The 18,692-nt window shown below is 34.5% G+C and overlaps 1 protein-coding gene across 2 annotated transcripts in view; it reads left to right on the top strand.

Annotated features, from left to right (window-relative positions):
* LOC129575716 (band 4.1-like protein 4) overlaps window positions 1–18,683 on the top strand; it is an 82,642-nt gene extending 63,959 nt beyond the window's left edge. For both annotated transcript variants that reach the window (XM_055459656.1, XM_055459657.1), the window contains 2 exons: window positions 8,879–9,006; window positions 12,047–18,683. In XM_055459656.1, the coding sequence (XP_055315631.1) occupies window positions 8,879–9,006; window positions 12,047–12,056 (138 nt within the window). In that variant the 3' untranslated portion in view covers window positions 12,057–18,683. The remainder of the gene's footprint in view (window positions 1–8,878; window positions 9,007–12,046) is intronic.
* The last annotated feature ends 9 nt before the right edge of the window (window positions 18,684–18,692 follow it).

Below are 18,692 nucleotides of genomic sequence, written 5' to 3'. Positions count from 1 at the left end.
TACGTTCCATTCGATTGGAATCCAAAAAAATGTGGAGAAAAGTAAAAAAAAAAAAAATTCGGAGAGAAAATCTCGAAAAAATACAAAAAAATCCATATCGGTAGAATTACTGCAGTTTTTGATGCACATCGTCATTATTCATCCTAATTTATTCAATTCCATCGATATTTCGACCCGAAAATGTGAAAAAACGAAACAAATTATAGTGCACCCTATAAATTTTATAGTCTACTTCAAAATTGAAACTGCTATCAAATTGATGAAATGAAGAAACCATGCGTGTATATTATTTTATTTGGATCAATTTTACGTAAATTTAAGGAATATGACCAAACACCGCAGCCAACGCAAAATAGAAACGTTTCAAAAATTTATTGACCATATATAATTATACATGTATAGAAAATGAAACGGACTTTTAAATGAACCACAAATCTTTCAGACAATTTCTCTGACAATCAGACATATTTGCATCTAGGGGCTAACCACGGTTTTGAAAATAACCAATAATGACCAACTTTAACATTTTTTATCATTTAAACAAATAAATTCCGATATGATCACATTTTGGTCGATTTTGCCCGATTTTTACAGTAATTGTTTCGCTTTAACGAATGCATACTGTTCTAGAAGCAGGTTTTGGTGCATCCACAGGATCGTTCAGAACTGCTCCCGATTCTGGAAGTGGGTTTTGGTGGATCTTCAGGATGGACCAGACTGGGTTTGACAATGCCCTGTCCCATCCTGAGGATCCACTTCCAGAACCGGGAGCAGTACTAAACGATCCTGAGGATCCACCAAAACCCACTTCCAGCATTTTTGAATCGGTAATGACGTCAGCACATTAAACGTTCATAGTCGATATTAAACGATAAAATTCAATATATACAGATTTTTTCAATTTTTTACGGATGTCATTAAAATTGGGCGATAAAAACAGATTTTCTCAATAAAAAATCCGTGGCTAGCCCCTAGATTTGCATACATTCAGGCGGCACGAATGATTTTTCATATACGGAAGAAATACATTGTCAACATAGCCCATGAGCTTCCATTGACCGGAGCTGGGATTCTGAGACATTCCACAAAAATAATAGGGTGAACATAATGACAACCGGACAACGCAGCCATTTTCACGTTGTTTACCACTGAAACACATTGACGTATGCTTGTGATTGAAGAATAAACAAAAAAGTTAACTAAAACCAAATGCAAAATAGTTTTAAAAAAATTGAAAAAAAAATATTTCCTACAACAGTATTTTAAAATGGATTCTTTTCAATAACTTCATACTTTCATTCTGTTAATGAACAACAAATTTTTTTCGCGAAACAAATCCTACAATTTTTTTCAAAATTTGACCAAAAGGTAAGTAAACCTAAAAGTAAAAAAGGTACTCTTTCAAGAAATATTAAAAAAAAATTCAAACTATTTTGCATTTTATTTTAGTTAACTTTTTTGTTTATTTTTCAATCACAAGTATACGTCAATAACGCAAAGTGGTACATACTTGTACCATTTTTTACATACACACGCGTATGAACGCGACGATTGGATGCAGAAAATGGGACATGCTTGTGCCACTTTGCATTACGACTGACCATGCATTATTTTTTAGAAATTTTTAGAGCTGCCCATTTTCAAGAAAATTTAAGTAAAACACTGCCCATTTTTGAGTTTTGAGCTGCCCATTTGGGATTTAGAACTGCCCAAATGGGCAAGAGCTGCCCATTAAAATAATGCATGCGACTGACTGTAGTTTAGCGGGCAACCGCTTTGACGTGGCGCTGTCAACAATATTGCCCCATTTATTTATAATTAACCATTTTTAATATTCGAAAGAAACTTACTCTCCTTTTTCAAAACAATCTCACCCATAATTACTCATGCTTCACCAATAACTTCACGTGATTTTTCCTTTTGAAAGCAACATCGACTTATCTTTGTAAACAAAAGTGTTCGAAAAATGAGATTTACTTACACACTGTTGAGATAAACTCAATTTTATTTTGTCATTATGTAACATACCGTAAATCTAATTTTTTGAACAAACTGCCCAATATTATCGGCAGATTTTTTGTTTTCTGAACTAAACTTTAGTTGGATCAGAATGAAGACCTTAACACAAATTTGCCGTATCGGTGCGAAAAAAGTATACTTTTTCGCGAAAAAATTTCAATGAAAATAGTGGTACATTTCGGATAGAATTTAGTGTGTGAAGATGTTAATTTTATGGAAATCTGCCATGCACAAAAAAATAAGTAAAAAACTATACACTGAGAAAAGGCTGGAATAAAATTTGACAAGTGCGGGAATGCTGTCAATATTCTAACCATGGTTGGACAATTCACAAAATCGTCTGCAATGACAACATTTACAACGCAGGGTTGGAATATTTCCTTGCAGCATTTTCTCAGTGTAGAAAATGAATTATACAAATTAAAACAAACTGCTTTTAAAAACATTTTCGAGGTCGTGAAAAATCAAACGGCCACGAATTGAAAAAGTGGTCGAACACTCGCGACAGACAAAGGCACAGACAGACGAACATTGAGTTTTATGTAGATAGATAGATAGATGAAGTGGATCTATAAAGGCAAGAAAATGGGGAGAACAAAATGAAATCATACGATATTAGGGGACAATCAGATTGATAAAGATCATTGTGCGAATTTATAACGTTTCATATTATTCGTCTAGCACAAAATCAACAAAATCATCACAAACAAAAGAGATTCGAGCGTGCTCGAATAAAGACGATAGAACAGTAGAAAAAAATTAACGAACGACCAAAGAACCAGAGAAGATATGCCATATAGAAATGACAAACCATTAGATAAATATATCTTTTATGATATAGAGTATAGCTTTTTGCTTATTTCAACAAAAACTACAAAACTAAGCGAATAGATAGATGAGATGGAAGAAAAAGTTTTGTGTATGTATGGCTCGTGTCTTTTTGTCTTTAGTTTGGACATTTCTGCGGAAAAGTGCTTTTTCACATCTAAAATCTTTTATTCTTCGTTTGTATGTATTACTCGTTGAAAATTTCTTTTATTTGACTTCGTCCCAGAAATGTATCCATTATATTAGAATGTTCTGAAAGTGTACATTTAAATGGGATCAGAAAAGTTTAATACTCCATTTATTTAATGTATTAAAATATGAAGTCAATCTTGTTTTGCATTAGACTTGACTTTTGTTATTCTTTTTTCAGTCTATGGTTAATTCGATTTATTTTTCTGTGGATTTTTTTCATAATTTCGATACATTCTCTTATGAACTCCTTGAAACGCTCATTTGTTCCACCACGCCGAGATCAGTTCGAGTATTGGGTGTACAAAGTGTTGTATATATATTATTATGCGTTTATTCTATAACCTTAGGAAAACAAAAACTACTGCGTAAGAATCACTGTTTGTATCGCTTTCGGATCTACCAAACTTTCTATCTTTATTGCTAAATTAGTTTTCGCAACACCATCAAAACTTATTTCAACTGCGTAAAATGAACAGAGGCAAGGGTCTTTTATAGAGTCGACTAATCGCAAATGGAAATCTAACGAGCTGTATCAATAGTCACTGTATATGTGAAATTATGGGCTTCTCTATGTTTTTGTCGCTTCTGCTATTGCTATTGCTGCAGCTGCTCCTTATTGTTGTTATTAAAATTTTCTTACTGTAGTTAAATTACATCACAATCAAATGAAATGGAGTTGTTTAATTATTTATGCGGTAGTTATTGTGTAAGAGAGTTAGCAAGTGTACGATATCACTTTGCCAACTCAGGAATTTTGCTACATCAATGCTCAAATTATTTTGTGATAGAACGATAGAGCAAAAGGGGAGCATTTGTTTCAGTCATTTATTTCTGTTGGAAAATGCACCGTTAGACCAAATCAACTTTTCCGCCATCTCTCCACCTTCTCCTTCTTTTTCGGTACTACATGGAATATAGGCTACTGATCTGTTTATTTTTCTGAGACATTTTTAAGTCTCTTAAGGTCACTTTTTGGACTGAAGATTCATTTTGATTTCCATATAATTTATTCTAAATGAAGCAATCAAGAATGATGTTGTAATTCATTTTTAAGATAACTGAGAAAACAATTTGTTTCTGTTTTTTTTTTGTTACTACTTGCAAATACATGTTTTTATTATTACTGTGGTTTTAATCTGCAGTGTTATTAAAAGGGACGCATTTTAATGATACATCACTGCGAACTTGTTTCGATAGACACATTCCATGTAGTGCGCGAAAAAATAATTATACAAAAACGCAGAGCGGAACGAAGCAACGCTCTGTGGTCTTGTTCTTCCACTGAAGGGTTGCAAACATAGCGACGTGTTTTTGATGCGACGAAATGTGGGAATCACATAAAAAATTAGGGATCATAATATTTCGATTTGAGTCATTCTTTTCTCACTTTCTTTTTATTTATTTTTTTGCAAGTTCGATCTATTTATCACCTCTGTTATATAATATTTGACGTGTTCACACTTAAAACCCAAACTATAACATGCAACTGAACAACAACAAGAAGAACTATTCTATCCTAAACAGAAACCTCTGTACTACATCACTATGTTACCTATCATTCAGCCAGTATTTGGCGGTGTCAATAAATAATAATGAAAATAATACTTAATAAGAAAAGAACGCTTTAAACATGCTGCGTATATTCCATACGCACGCTTATTTTATGCCATTTTCACGCTTACGCCAATTTTATATATAGTTGAATACAGAGTAAATGGTATATTCAATGTATATTTTTGACGTGGAACCGCACTCAAAACGTACGCCTTGCGCTTCTTTGCCATACACAGTTAAGGAAAGATAAATAGCGTGCGGCGTACGCTTTGCGTGCGGTTCCACGTCAAAAATATACCTTAAATATACCATTTACTTTTTATAATATATTCAAATTAGCGTGCGCCAAATGAAATATACGCGATTGAGTAATAGGCAATTCGCTTTCGAACGATATAAATCCTTCCGAAATGTTCTAAGGGTCATTCTTTCTGCATTCATTACAAAATACGAGACTTTATCATGCTAATTAAAATTCGTTTCACCATTTGAAAATGAATTTTCATCGAACGTGTTCTTCATCGTGTCGCTTCAAAAATGTATGTATGAAGCAGAAGCAGCAAATTTTGGCACCAAAAGTAGAATGCTTGTGTTACAATGTATTTTTCAATTCATTACAATCGGTGCCACAAGGATCGCCTGTGGTATATTGCTCTTGCAGCATCCTTGTGGTATGAAGTCATTGGTCTCAATTCTTATTCCACTCTTCTGTTATTCTGAAGTTTTCACATTTCCCACTTCTGGATCATAAATATTCAATTAAGGCATATTTTATTGAAGCATTTTACTCGACATTTACCAGAAGCTGTACAAAAGAAGATTACTTCTTCCCTTGCCTTGTTCCATCCAAACCAGCGCAGCAACAGATTCGCTACACGCCATCTAGATTTGACATACATTTCCGTTCTACAATGTACCGAACTAAAACGAAACGTGTGTATTTTGTTGTTGTAATCAGTCACAGAGAGTACCTGCTGCACTGGTTTGGTCCCATCGTTGTAGTCTCATGAGTCTTGAGTATCTGTGCGATGCAATTTACATTTGAAACTTTTTCTGTAAAAATTAACAATCAATTGACACCCATAGAATGAAAGAACAACTTATGAGCTCTTTATCTATAACTGAGACGGAAAAAAAACTTAAAGCAAAAAAGAGGCAAAGTTGCGGAAAAGACTTCTTTTGCATTTTTTCTTGCTACCGGAAAGAGATAACGATTAGGTTCGGCATTATTGTAGAAAATAAAAAGAACTACAAATAAACACCTAGTCGCTATCTATTTCCAGTAGCGAGAAAATTGCAAAAAAAAACTTCTTTTCTGATCAATCTCGCTCACAACTTTATTTGTCTCTTTTTTGCTCAAAGTTTTTTTCGGTCTCAGTTATAGATAATTATTGCTGCGCCCTATCCATCGGTACCGGTTCCATTACTGGACGCTATATGGCCAACTCCCATACAAATTAGGACACGGTTCTGTCTGTGTTTACTCTGTTTTTTTTTCTTCTCATTTTTCACTATACATTCATTCGTATCAGTTCGTATTTTCAATACATCGTGTTTAATGTTTCCTGTCAATCAGAGCGTGTTATGAGCTGATGTTAGCAGCACTAACTGACGTCAGTTGCTGAGCTCAGCTGTTGATGAGTATGCGTTGTGTTGTTTTAACGCATTTGCAGTATAAAAATGTGTAATCCAACAAGGTGTCATCTTATCAAGCCATTGGCTTCCACATTTTTAAACTGCAAATGCATTAAAACAACGCAACACATACTCGCCAGTAGCTGAGCTCAGCAACTGACGTCGGTTAGTGCTGCTGATATCAGCATGTTATGCTCTGCTGTCAATGCAATTATATTTACAACCATTTAGATTCTGGTTCTCAACAAAATCTAACGCATTTGTGCAACCGTGATGTTTGCACTTCGGAGTTGTTCGCGTATGCATCGTCCGTTCATCGTGTTTCATACGAACGAAATCAGTACACAAACACGTGTGTGTGTATTAGGGCGGGTCGATTTGTAGGGAGTGAAAAAAATCGACCAAATACCTATGATTTCCGTGTTCTATGGGTCATTCCAAGAAAATTTGCCCAAGGAACCATATCTCTATCGTTAAAATCGAGTCTGCAAGTTTTTTCCTGTAAGTATTTTGCGCACCTATGAAGTGTCAATTTCATTTTCACATCCATAATTCAAAAACTATTGATCGGATCAAGTTGATTTGACAACCGTTGGAAAGCTGAGCTCATTCTGATCAATTTACATATAAAAATCATCGATATTTGTCATACGGTTCAAAAGTTATCAGCATTTTTCTAGATTTTTGGACGTTTTTTTTGACTTTTTTACTGATTTCGTCCAAAAACATTACGTTATCGGCCATTTTTGGGCTGAATCTAAATTTTAATTCAAAGTACAATTAAAAACGAAGATTAGCCCTAGGCTATGAACATTTTTTTCCCGAAAAACCCTCTCTTCTGCCCTGAATTCGCCTTTGAAAGTTAAAAAATCTCACCCCCAACATTTTCGACGCATTTTTCACCCCTTAAAACTCAAATGGACAAATAGGTTATATCCCACGGAAGTTGCGCCTGATCCTATAGATTCCATTGGCACATAGTGTTGGCCCCCCATGTTGCCCCAGTTCGAAGGGCAGGGGTCAAAATGTGAAAAAAGTAGAAAACTACCCCAAAGTGGGTAAACCTCACCCCTCATCCCCAAAATAATTGCATTTTTTGGATTCTTCGTCGAAAATTAGCTATACCTCCCAAACATTAGTTTTTGATAAAACCCCTCACTTTGGCCCAAATACATCTCTGAATGAACATTGGGAAAATTGATATTTTTCCATACATTTATATGGATTTTTTGCGTTTTGTAGGTTTTTCTCCCATAACTCGTACCCCATATGCGATGGAGCAGAACTTTATTCGGCAAAGTTTTAGATCTCGTTGGAACCTACAATTTTGCTGCAGACAGTTATCACTTATCTTTTATCAGTAAGGAGATAAGGGCCATGATAGCTCTTATCAATTATCACTGTATGGAAAAATATCAATTTTCCCAATGTTCATTCAGAGATGTATTTGGGCCAAAGTGAGGGGTTTTATCAAAAACTAATGTTTGGGAGGTATAGCTAATTTTCGACGAAGAATCCAAAAATGCAATTATTTTGGGGATGAGGGGTGAGGTTTACCCACTTTGGGGTAGTTTTCTACTTTTTTCACATTTTGACCCCTGCCCTTCGAACTGGGGCAACATGGGGGGCCAACACTATGTGCCAATGGAATCTATAGGATCAGGCGCAACTTCCGTGGGATATAACCTATTTGTCCATTTGAGTTTTAAGGGGTGAAAAATGCGTCGAAAATGTTGGGGGTGAGATTTTTTAACTTTCAAAGGCGAATTCAGGGCAGAAGAGAGGGTTTTTCGGGAAAAAAATGTTCATAGCCTAGGGCTAATCTTCGTTTTTAATTGTACTTTGAATTAAAATTTAGATTCAGCCCAAAAATGGCCGATAACGTAATGTTTTTGGACGAAATCAGTAAAAAAGTAAAAAAAAAAACGTCCAAAAATCTAGAAAAATGCTGATAACTTTTGAACCGTATGACAAATATCGATGATTTTTATATGTAAATTGATCAGAATGAGCTCAGCTTTCCAACGGTTGTCAAATCAACTTGATCTGATCAATAGTTTTTGAATTATGGATGTGAAAATGAAATTGACACTTCATAGGTGCGCAAAATACTTACAGGAAAAAACTTGCAGACTCGATTTTAACGATAGAGATATGGTTCCTTGGGCAAATTTTCTTGGAATGACCCATAGAACACGGAAATCATAGGTATTTGGTCGAAAAAAAAATCGACCCGCCCTAGTGTGTATGTATGCGCCGAACGCTCAATGCCGAATTCTATACGAGGCAAAGAAGACACAGAGAATGAAAATATAGACAAAAATGAGCATGGCTACAGTGATGAAATGAGTTGCTACGAAGCGTTCGGCGCATAAGAAACACGATGAACGTGTGGTGTTTTAGCGAACAGCTCCGAAGTGCAAAGAGCACGGATGCACTACTGCTTCATGTGCGCCGGATTTTGTTGAGCTGTTTTAACTTATCATGTATATGTGTATATGTGTATATTCCACATAAAATGTATCATTTTGAATTGTCATCATCTGTATTTCTTTCTTTAGCTTCCTTTCGATTTAAACATACACATACTCGAACAAATCGAAGAATGAATTTTTATTGAGTTTTGAACAAAATGCATTGTATTTATTAGAACCCCAGTAACATTGCGGATATGCGAGATGTATCAGTAGCAGAGAAGTTCCATCCAAAAATTAGGTCCTCACAAAGATCAAACAGTCTAGAGTTAATACTAACACCAATAATTCAAAGTATCAGACGGTAAGTTGTATATAACATCATAAATAAACATCATTCAGATCAAAACTTCCAATCAACACCTCTCATCAAACATAAACTATTCGCATTTTTGGAAAGAATTTCCGATACTGAAGACACTTGTTATTACTAGTCTTCGCTTTGTTATATATGAACCGTTGCGACAAAAAAAATTCCCTCAGAATACTCGAGAATTGAATCGAAGCATGGCATTAATCTATAAACAAATCAACAACGCAAGTTTGTGAAACAAAGCGACACAAAGCAAATATGGGAAAAGTGCGACAAAACGAATCATGTTGCAGTTTAAAGTCAAAACTTACTTTGTGGCACTTTGTTTCTCAAGTTAGCGTTATTTCTCTCCATAGAAATTTTGCCATTTGCATGGCTACAGTGTTGGAATGAGTTGCTACAGAGCGTCCGGCGCATAAGAAGCACGATGAACAGGCGATGTATACGCGAACATCTTCGAAGTGCAAAGAGTACGACTGCACTACTGTTTTATGTGCGGTGGGTTTTGTTGAGTATCGCTTGAGCATCGCGCGCATGTAGTAGTGTCGTTCTGCCTTACACTGTACATACCATACCGCGCGTCAAACCAACCGTTCTTTGTGTCGATGCCAATATGCTCGAGCGTATATTTTCTATGGATTCTCTTTAAAACTAATTTCGAGCATGATGCAGTCTATTTCAAAATTATAATAAGTTGATAATAATACTGTATTGCGGCCGTCTACGTGGGAAGTTTTGAATGAAAACCTCGCAGCGCCGGTGAAATTAAATTGGTTTATATGGTTAAATTTAAATATGGCCAGAACTTGAATTTCCGAGCGGAATTCGTCAAAAATAATGTGTCCATGGCTCCCAAATCCCGATGTATAAAAATTGATGGCTCCCACATTTGCTTTGTGTCTCTTTAGTTCAGAAACTTGCCTTGTTGCTCTTTGTTCGTAGACGAATTGGCTTCGATTCAATTCTCAAGCTTTCTGAGATTTTTTGTCGCAACGGTTCATATATGTTAACTGTAAAGCGCAACGGCTATTCAGTATCGGATGATGCGGCAAAGCAAGTAGAAAAATATCATAATAAAAATATGCGATATTGAAAATATTTGTCATGTGTTAATCACTTGTATTCAACAAAAAAGGCCATAGTTTCGATTTTCAAATATTCAGAGCTTTTTTTTACCATTTTTGCCATAGAGGTAGACAAATAGTTCCATAAATTGACTTCAATTTTCTGTAGATTGGTTTTACTTCCAGTCAGTATGAGCCTGCGCAGGATAAATTGTGAAACACTGCATTTGAAATGAAGTTTTCTAACAAAAATCCGGAAAAACGTCAATTTTGACCATTTTTCACTAGGGAAAAAGTAATATTCCTTGTAGATTCCTAGACTGTATTTTCTATGATACAAAAAATGTTCATCCAGAAGTACAACTACTTGATTATCATTTTTTTGGAGGGTTTTTTTTCTATTCATAAAAAACCGCAAAAATAAAATTGTGGCAATCTTTTTTTCATAACGAAAAATCAAGAAAATCTCTTGATTTGAATCGGCACCCGCGAACTTTCGCTCAACACTTACAAAGGAATATTTATCACCAGAAAATGCCTATTGGCAAGTGGTAGTTTGGAAAAGATTTATACTGTTATTGTGATTTTGATTGTATTTCTGTTTTTTCAAAACATTTCCAACATCTCGTCTTTTCATCCTCACTTTATCTACACTGCCGCATTATGTTATACTGAATTAACGTTCTTTTGCGATATTGAAGATATAGTTATGCGTTTTTTTTTAGTTTGCAAATAGAATTATTGACAATAATGGTTTGATATCCAAATTAATAAAAAAAAAAACAATATTATTCGACATCTATCGGTTAGAATATATTATGCTTGGATGTATAATATTCCATATTATGCTTGCTATTCCATTTGATCCAAGACTAAGTGTGTACAAAAAATAAAGAAGCCTTTCAACATAACCAAATTATGCGTTAATAACATTAGTCTATGAATGGACCAATGCACACATATAGAAGCATGCATATATTTTCAACGACGATAAACGGTTCAAAAGAGTTGGTTTATGGCCGCTTTCTATGTGGAATTTCACTATGATCTTCAACACAACCATTTAAACACCAATTTTATTGTAACAAAACCACAACAAACTACTCGACTTCATCGCTAACTTATTAATTTATCGCATTTTTGGGTGAGACATGAATGTTCTCCTATTTTTCAACGATGATCAAATATTCCATACATTTGCCGTTGATATACGATATATACAGAGCATATTCCCTAGAGATTTATAACATGGAAACCCAATATCAGTTATTATCATAAAAAAATTTAAATGTGTGAGAACCCCTAACGTTTTAGGTCTATCCAAAATATATGACTACACACATGTATACACAAAGCTGTATGTCAATATATGATTCGACTTGAAAGCTTAGCTTGCAAGCCAAGAAGGAGATAAAGTAAATATAATCGGCAGCAATTTTTACATCATAAATCATTTTACGCTCCAATATCGTATGTTAGTAAACCGTTAAAATAATACAAATTTATATAGTTATTATATATAACAAACAATAGTTTGTTAGTAGAGAATGAATTAAAGTATGAAAAATCGGTGCTGCGTGGAATACACTGCGGAAGTGGATGATAATGTGATTTGTACATACACCTCTATTATAATACACTTGTAATATGTAATATACAAGGAATGTTTTTCAGTCAAAGCCAAGTGATTCAATTGAAATTTAGTTCGATATAAAGCTGCATATATATTCTTTATATTGTACACCTGGTCCACTCAAAAATCATTTCTTCTGCTTACTAGTTTTTTTTTTAATTGATAGAATTTAAAAACACCATATCTTTTTAAGTTAAAACTTTCAACGCAAATACTGATAAGTTTAAATAACACCAATCTTTTTTCGCACATATTCATTTCAAATTTCATTCAATTCGTTCAAAATTTAATAAAAATATCTAATTAGTTTTTTCTTTTTAATTTTTCCTTGCAGCGTACAGTAGTCGGTGGAGAAATGAGTACTGAGCTGTAGTTCATTATGTACGAATTGATTTCATTCTTAAATATAGATGAAAGAACTCAATTAGAAACGCAACAAATCAACGAAATAAAATGATCATCATATTAGTGATAAAAAAAAAGTGTTAATTCAGTTGAAACATATTGGCAATGTTGGCAAATGTATTTCTTGCGTTTATGAAAAACTCAGATTTGTAGAAGAAGAGTATGAAGAAAGTATGCAATATTTGCGGTTTAGTTGAAAATCATTAATTTGTTTATTACAACAACAAAGTAAACACGTTTCATGCAGTTCGTACACTGTATAAAGGGAATCCAGATGGCACCATCATTGGTCAAGTTCTGTGTAGCTCTCAATTTTTCCGTTATGTGATCACAGATTTTTGTTTGGAATATCAAAACTATAACAATCACTTTTATGGTTCCCATAAAAAATGTGAGTTGAAGTTGTGAGATTGATTTATAGAAAGTAGAAACTTATTTGGGAATAGTTGTGATTCATATTTCATTCATTGTCCAGAATGTTCTGTTCACGCCAAATGAAATCAACTTATTCAATACAATTCTGAACAGTCGTTAACTTTGGTTTTGATAGCTATTTGTTGTGTCAGTGTTGGTTTGCAGTCATAAGCAAAGTGCACGAAAATGAATTATTCCAGGTGAAAATTTAGTTCAAAGACATTATCACTCCATCTGAAAATGCGACAAGCAGCAGTCAATGACAAGTAGCTGAGCATATAAACTCATTAAGCTTATAAGCTTGATAATCCTCACAAATCTACACTGCATCTACACAGTTATTTGAAATTAAAAATGATGTCAAATGACTCCACACTCTACTATACTATAGCCACATGGTTCTACGTTCAAAACTGTGTGAGAACAGTGTCAGATATGCGTTAACGTAACGTGGATTCAGTGTGGATTTTTGCTTGGGAAAGTTCATATGCTGACATCAATTTATTTACATTCGAAATTTTAATGAATTTTATTGGTAAAATACGAATCAAACGAACATGCTCAGTGCTTGTAAAACGACCGAACGAGTAGTGGTTTACAAGAGTGCGCTAGAGCGCACTAGAGCACTTGTTTTGTTTTTTGCTTTTTTCGTCGTTCTTCTTCAGATTTTTGGCCAAATTCAAACTTTTTTACGCACATATACGGTATTTGGGACTTCGATATGTCTGTTGAGAAACTCTCTTTGTGATATCGAAAGAAAATAAATTGTGAGAGCTACACAGGATTCAACCATAGTGTTCGCGAATCTACCTGTTTGGTGGTACGACTATTATCACCCATAGAAATTAACTTTAACAGGTCTACGATATCTGTACAAAAAATGGATTTATAACTTTTCTGCATAATATATATATATACATCACAGGCCATAAGTTTGGATACCCCTATGAATGAATTTGGCCCAAAATTTTTAAATTTCAAACCGCTTGTCCAATTTCAACATGCTATACGTCGTTGGAAAGGTCTCGGAGAGTACGTATCATTTTTGGTATTAAACATCAAAATCGGCCAGCTTTTGGCCAAGATATGGCTGATTGAAGATTTCGGCCAAAAATTACAAACGGCCATATCTTGGCCAAACGCCGGCCGATTTTGATGTTTAATACCAAAAATCACATCTAATTTTCAAGACCTTTCCAATGACGTATAAAACTTTTTAATCCGATGGCCCGTTTAAGACTTCGATTTTGGCTCCCACAGCTCAAAGGCCAAAAGATGGCCATAGGCCGGCCAAATGTTATCTTCCAAATCATCCATTCGGTCAGAATTTCGATATATTTTCATATCCAATACTAAATTTCAAGTGAAAATGTTCAAAAAACGTAGAAACAAACGTTTCATAGGGGTATCCAAACTTATGGCCTGTGGTGTATATATACAAATTGTACGGTATCTGTAAAGTTTACCAACTGTTGATAGGTTTCATACTTTTCAATCAGCGCCTGTACGAGCTTGTAAGGCACCTCGGTGCAAAATTTCAGAATGCGCCTCATTGGATTTTGAAAAAAGGGTCCTTTGTTCTTTTTCAACCCTCAACGTGGTGAAAATTCATAAAATAATATTGAATGGAAAATTGTCATTTATTTTGTTCGCATTTTGGCCGTAATTTTTGTTATTCTTACGCTTCTTGCGCCCTGTAGCGCCGCACTCCCTGCACTCCCGCTCGGACACGCAGTGATTTTTATACAAAATTTACAGATACTGTACAATTTGTATATATATTATACGTCTAAGTCTATCTGTGTTGCCGAAACCGGACGGTTGCTGCAAGGGCAATATACTACAGGCGATTCTTGCGGCATCGATTGTAATCTGTTGCGAAATACATTGTAACACATAGGATATTACTATCGGTGCCACAAGGTATCACTAATGGTATATGCTCTTGCAGCAACGGTGTGGCCGAAACCATGCAAAAGCATCCAATTTGAGCTCTAAATAAACGATTTAATAAATTATTATTATTATTATTTGAAGTCATGGACAAACTTGAGAGGACAGCAAACATTTAAATGTATTCCTTATTTTTATACTCTTGCATATAAATATCATATAGAAATGGAAAATACAAGCAAAATTATTACTATCGGCAATTTCAAACATCAAACTTGGCCAAATTGTAGTCGATCCAAAAGTTTCCAACCATTAATAGCATCTACTTCCCTATACCTCGCATATCAAACTAATTTCTGTTCGTTAGTATACTCAATATGGTATGCGGGATATGTCGAAGGCCTTCAAAACCGAATTCAAACTTTACAAATACGAAATATTTCGCCACTTACTGCTCTCTTTTACCTTAAGGTACTGGTCCGCACGATTTAAGTGCTGAATACTGCATGGCGGGCTACCATGCTATTCATAGGTTTGACTTTTGTTTGTACGTGTATGTGTCCGTAGGCAACGAAACGTAAAATGTATTTGACGTACATACACACGGTTGCTCGTGCCATGCAGTATTCAGCACTTGAATCGTGCGGATCAGTATGTAAATGTATTGTTGAGTGCTCAATTCAATTTCGATTGCCACAAAATGATTTAAGATAATTTTAAATAAATCAATACGTCAAAAAAAGAGAACAAAACTAAAAATAAAAAATCAATCTTTTTTGATCCCATTCAATTAAAGTATACTTTCTTCATATATGAATAATTTGAGAGTGATGGATTTATGCCGTAGCAAGGCCTGCTTGTTTCTAGAAAGTCAAGCACATGCTAATAAACAGGAATCGAAACCAAACTAAACTGAACCATTTCGAACGTTCTGAAAAATGTTTATACTTGCGTGTATTAGTATACAACACTAGCACAGTGACAACACGGTTTAACGTTGCTCATACAAACCATTCTCAGAATGTTCCGCTTGATATGGTTTGCTCTGATGAACAGAGAGCAAAGCAGTGAAACCGTTCCGAAATCGGTTTGCATGAGAAACGTCAAACCGTTTTCAGCATCTGCTAATAAAGAGTGTATATTTACAGCATCCGAACTATTTTTAACAATACAAACACAATTTGATCAAATGACTACACAAATGGTTGTATTCACTAGAAAATTCTTGAAATTGAATGATTGAAAATAGATTTGGACATATGATCAGAACCGCGATAGCCCGCTAAAAATGAAATACTCACCTTTAAATATTTTTAAATCGAAAGAAGTCTCTTCCTCCATAAAGTAGTCACTGAAACATACTTTACTTTCAAAAATAATTTGCTTCTTATGTATTTTAAGTATAAAAAACCGAACCAACGAACTAGGCATATTTAAAAAAACAAAAATCACCAAAATTATCGGTGAACTTACTTACAATTTTCGGTGAACTTACGAACAATTTTTTTTTAATCTCAAATGTAATAGTTAGAGAAAAGAAGTAATTGCAAAGGAATTTTTGCCCAAAAATTAATACATCCAATGAATAGTTTTTTGTCAAAAGTCACCTCTACAATTGCTTTTCAAGAAAAAATTGTCTTTTATTGCTTTTCAGTGAAAAAGGGTGATTTCCTTCTCGATATGTAGTCTCAACAGCCGAAATGTGTAAACAAGTGTTAATCTATAACAATTATTTAACACTATGACTGTTCTTCATACTTTATACCTATTTCTGTTTCTTGGGGACTACAGGGCCCCATATATACTTCATATGAAATCTGGACTGACATAAGAGATAACAAATTAGTGTCTAATGCAGAGTTTTAATACTCGAGGTTTGCTATAATTTTGCTGCTCTCCTATCAGTTCCGCAAATAAACGCGAAAATCGCGAAATTTTCCCACCTCATTTTAAGTGAAGCTGATAAGAAGTAAAAGACTTGCCTCTTCGGCAGAAATGTGGAGCAGAGTTATTACAACTCTGCCACAGACACCAAGTCGTTATCTCTTATCAGTTACGCGAAAAAATGATGAGAAAAAATTCGCTTTTTTCACGGTTTTCGCGTAACTGATAAGAGAAAAGAGATAAAGACTTGATGTCTACGACGAAGTTGTAGTACATAAACTAGGCTACAACTCTACCACAGACACCAAGTCAATATCTCTTATCATAGTCCATTTATAATATAAAATAGTCATGGTGCCCTGTAGTCCCCAAGAAACAACAGCGTAACATGTTTTGCGGAATATGTCATTCGTGTAGAGAAATGTTCAATCTATACAATGAGACTTAACCTTGGTTGGTTTATACATATATAGTACTGTTTAGTACTTTTATTCAACTTTCAAGTTCGCTTGGGGCCCTGGATTCCCCAGAAACAGTCATAGTGTTAAAGCCAATAAGCAATCTGATGAAAAAAGATAGTTATGTACGTTGGTTTCAATCACACCTATATGTTCGCTGTTTCGGTTCATGGTTGATAGACCACAGCAACACACAAGGAATTAAAATCTATCATTGAACACATTGTTATGTAATAGTTCAGTGTGTGAAAGATGCATTGTCCACAAAGAACATGTGGTGTGATTAGTTTGGTTGCATTAACTTATGTCAACAGCGCGAGGTGTTAATACTCTCAAATTAGCAATGTATTAGTTTACTATGGATTTAAAAACAGTGTAGTAAATATGAATACATTGCTATTAGTGACATTTCTTAAGTAGGTATTTGTCTGTGAAGGTAAAAATGTCTAATCTCTTTGTTTAGTGTGGGATAGAAACATCGCATAAAAATATCGGTGCCGGTATTCTGGAACACAATCCGCAAAAATCATGCGGAATTATCTCGAACGTTCAATTGAATTTTTAGGAGTGGAAAGATAACGTTCAATCAACATCTCACATACATTTTTGAATTGAACGTTTCCCTTCCACTTCCAAAAATCCAACTGAACGTTCGAAATATTTCCGCATGATTTTTGCGGATTGTGTTCCAGAATACCGGCACTGATATTTTTCGCGCGTTGCGTTCCATTCCGTTCCGTGAGAATTGAAAGAAGAAGTGAGCGAGACATGTGTATGCACGCTTCGCGCAGCTCATCGTTAGTGTGGAGAGTTCAACACAAAAAAGCAATTCTGTAGACACAGAATCGCTGTTTTCGTTATACTCTTCACAATGACGACGATGACGATGAATGCAAATGCACGTACATGTCTTTCAACTCTCTTCGTGCTATATTCATGCAGTACACTGAACACAACGCGCGAAAAATATCAGATATTTTTCAACTCTGAATGAAAATTATCCCATATAGTATTCTTTGTTTAGTATAAGGCTAAATAGTGTCCAAATGTTCTTTGCCATTGTGTCTCGTACAATGACAATAAAATACCCGTACAATAACTGATATTCTTTCAGGAAACATTCCAATTGTCCAATTGTTCAATTCATACTATGAACAATACGCGAGGCTGCTTCCCAATATGTTTCATTTAGACCTAATTTATACCTTGAACCAGGAGAGAAGAATGGTTGAGATTTTTGGTACAATGGATTTTTTTTTCGTGAAAATAATCCAAAATTTCGATATCCAAGACAAAAAATTTTTTTAAGACAAAATTTGAATGGAAGATAATAAATTTTGTTCAAGATATCTTCAATTTGGATTATTTTTACGAAAAAAAAATCCATTGTACCAAAAATCTCAAATATTCTTCCCTGTGTGTATCTATCGAAAAATTATGCACATTTTGGCCTCTAATAATTACATATAATTTTTTTAAAATTAAAATTCATTCATCAAAAGTCGATTTAATTGAATGGTACATAGAAATAGGAACTTTCAATAAGCTCAGTGAGTTTCAATTTAACAAGTTAGTATGAATGATAATCAGAAGATTGTTGGCTGAACGCTAGTTAGCATTAGGACTCATTATTTTACAGATTGACTTGTAGTAATACACACAATGTCACACGAATCAATGGCATTTAGCAATTAAGCTTTGACATATTTGTATTTGACTTCGTATGTAATTTTACACAATTATTAAAATAAAAATGTGAAAAAAGAAACGAAATAAAAACGTGTCACTTTGCTTATTTAGTGTAACAGTGTATTCCATTCTATCATTCGATCCAGTATGTGAATCTTTATTAGACCAAGAGCCCACCGTACAAACAACTTTTTTTCTTGTGCACTGCAGAAATTCATAAAATTAACATCTTCCCAC

This window comes from Sitodiplosis mosellana, unplaced genomic scaffold (assembly GCF_009176505.1).
Source record: "Sitodiplosis mosellana isolate CC-2019 unplaced genomic scaffold, AAFC_SMos_1.0 Smas_scaffold_6167, whole genome shotgun sequence".
Lineage (NCBI taxonomy): Eukaryota > Metazoa > Arthropoda > Insecta > Diptera > Cecidomyiidae > Sitodiplosis > Sitodiplosis mosellana.
The sequence above is the reverse complement of the archived record's forward strand: the minus strand, read 5'-3'. Positions and strand labels throughout refer to the sequence as shown.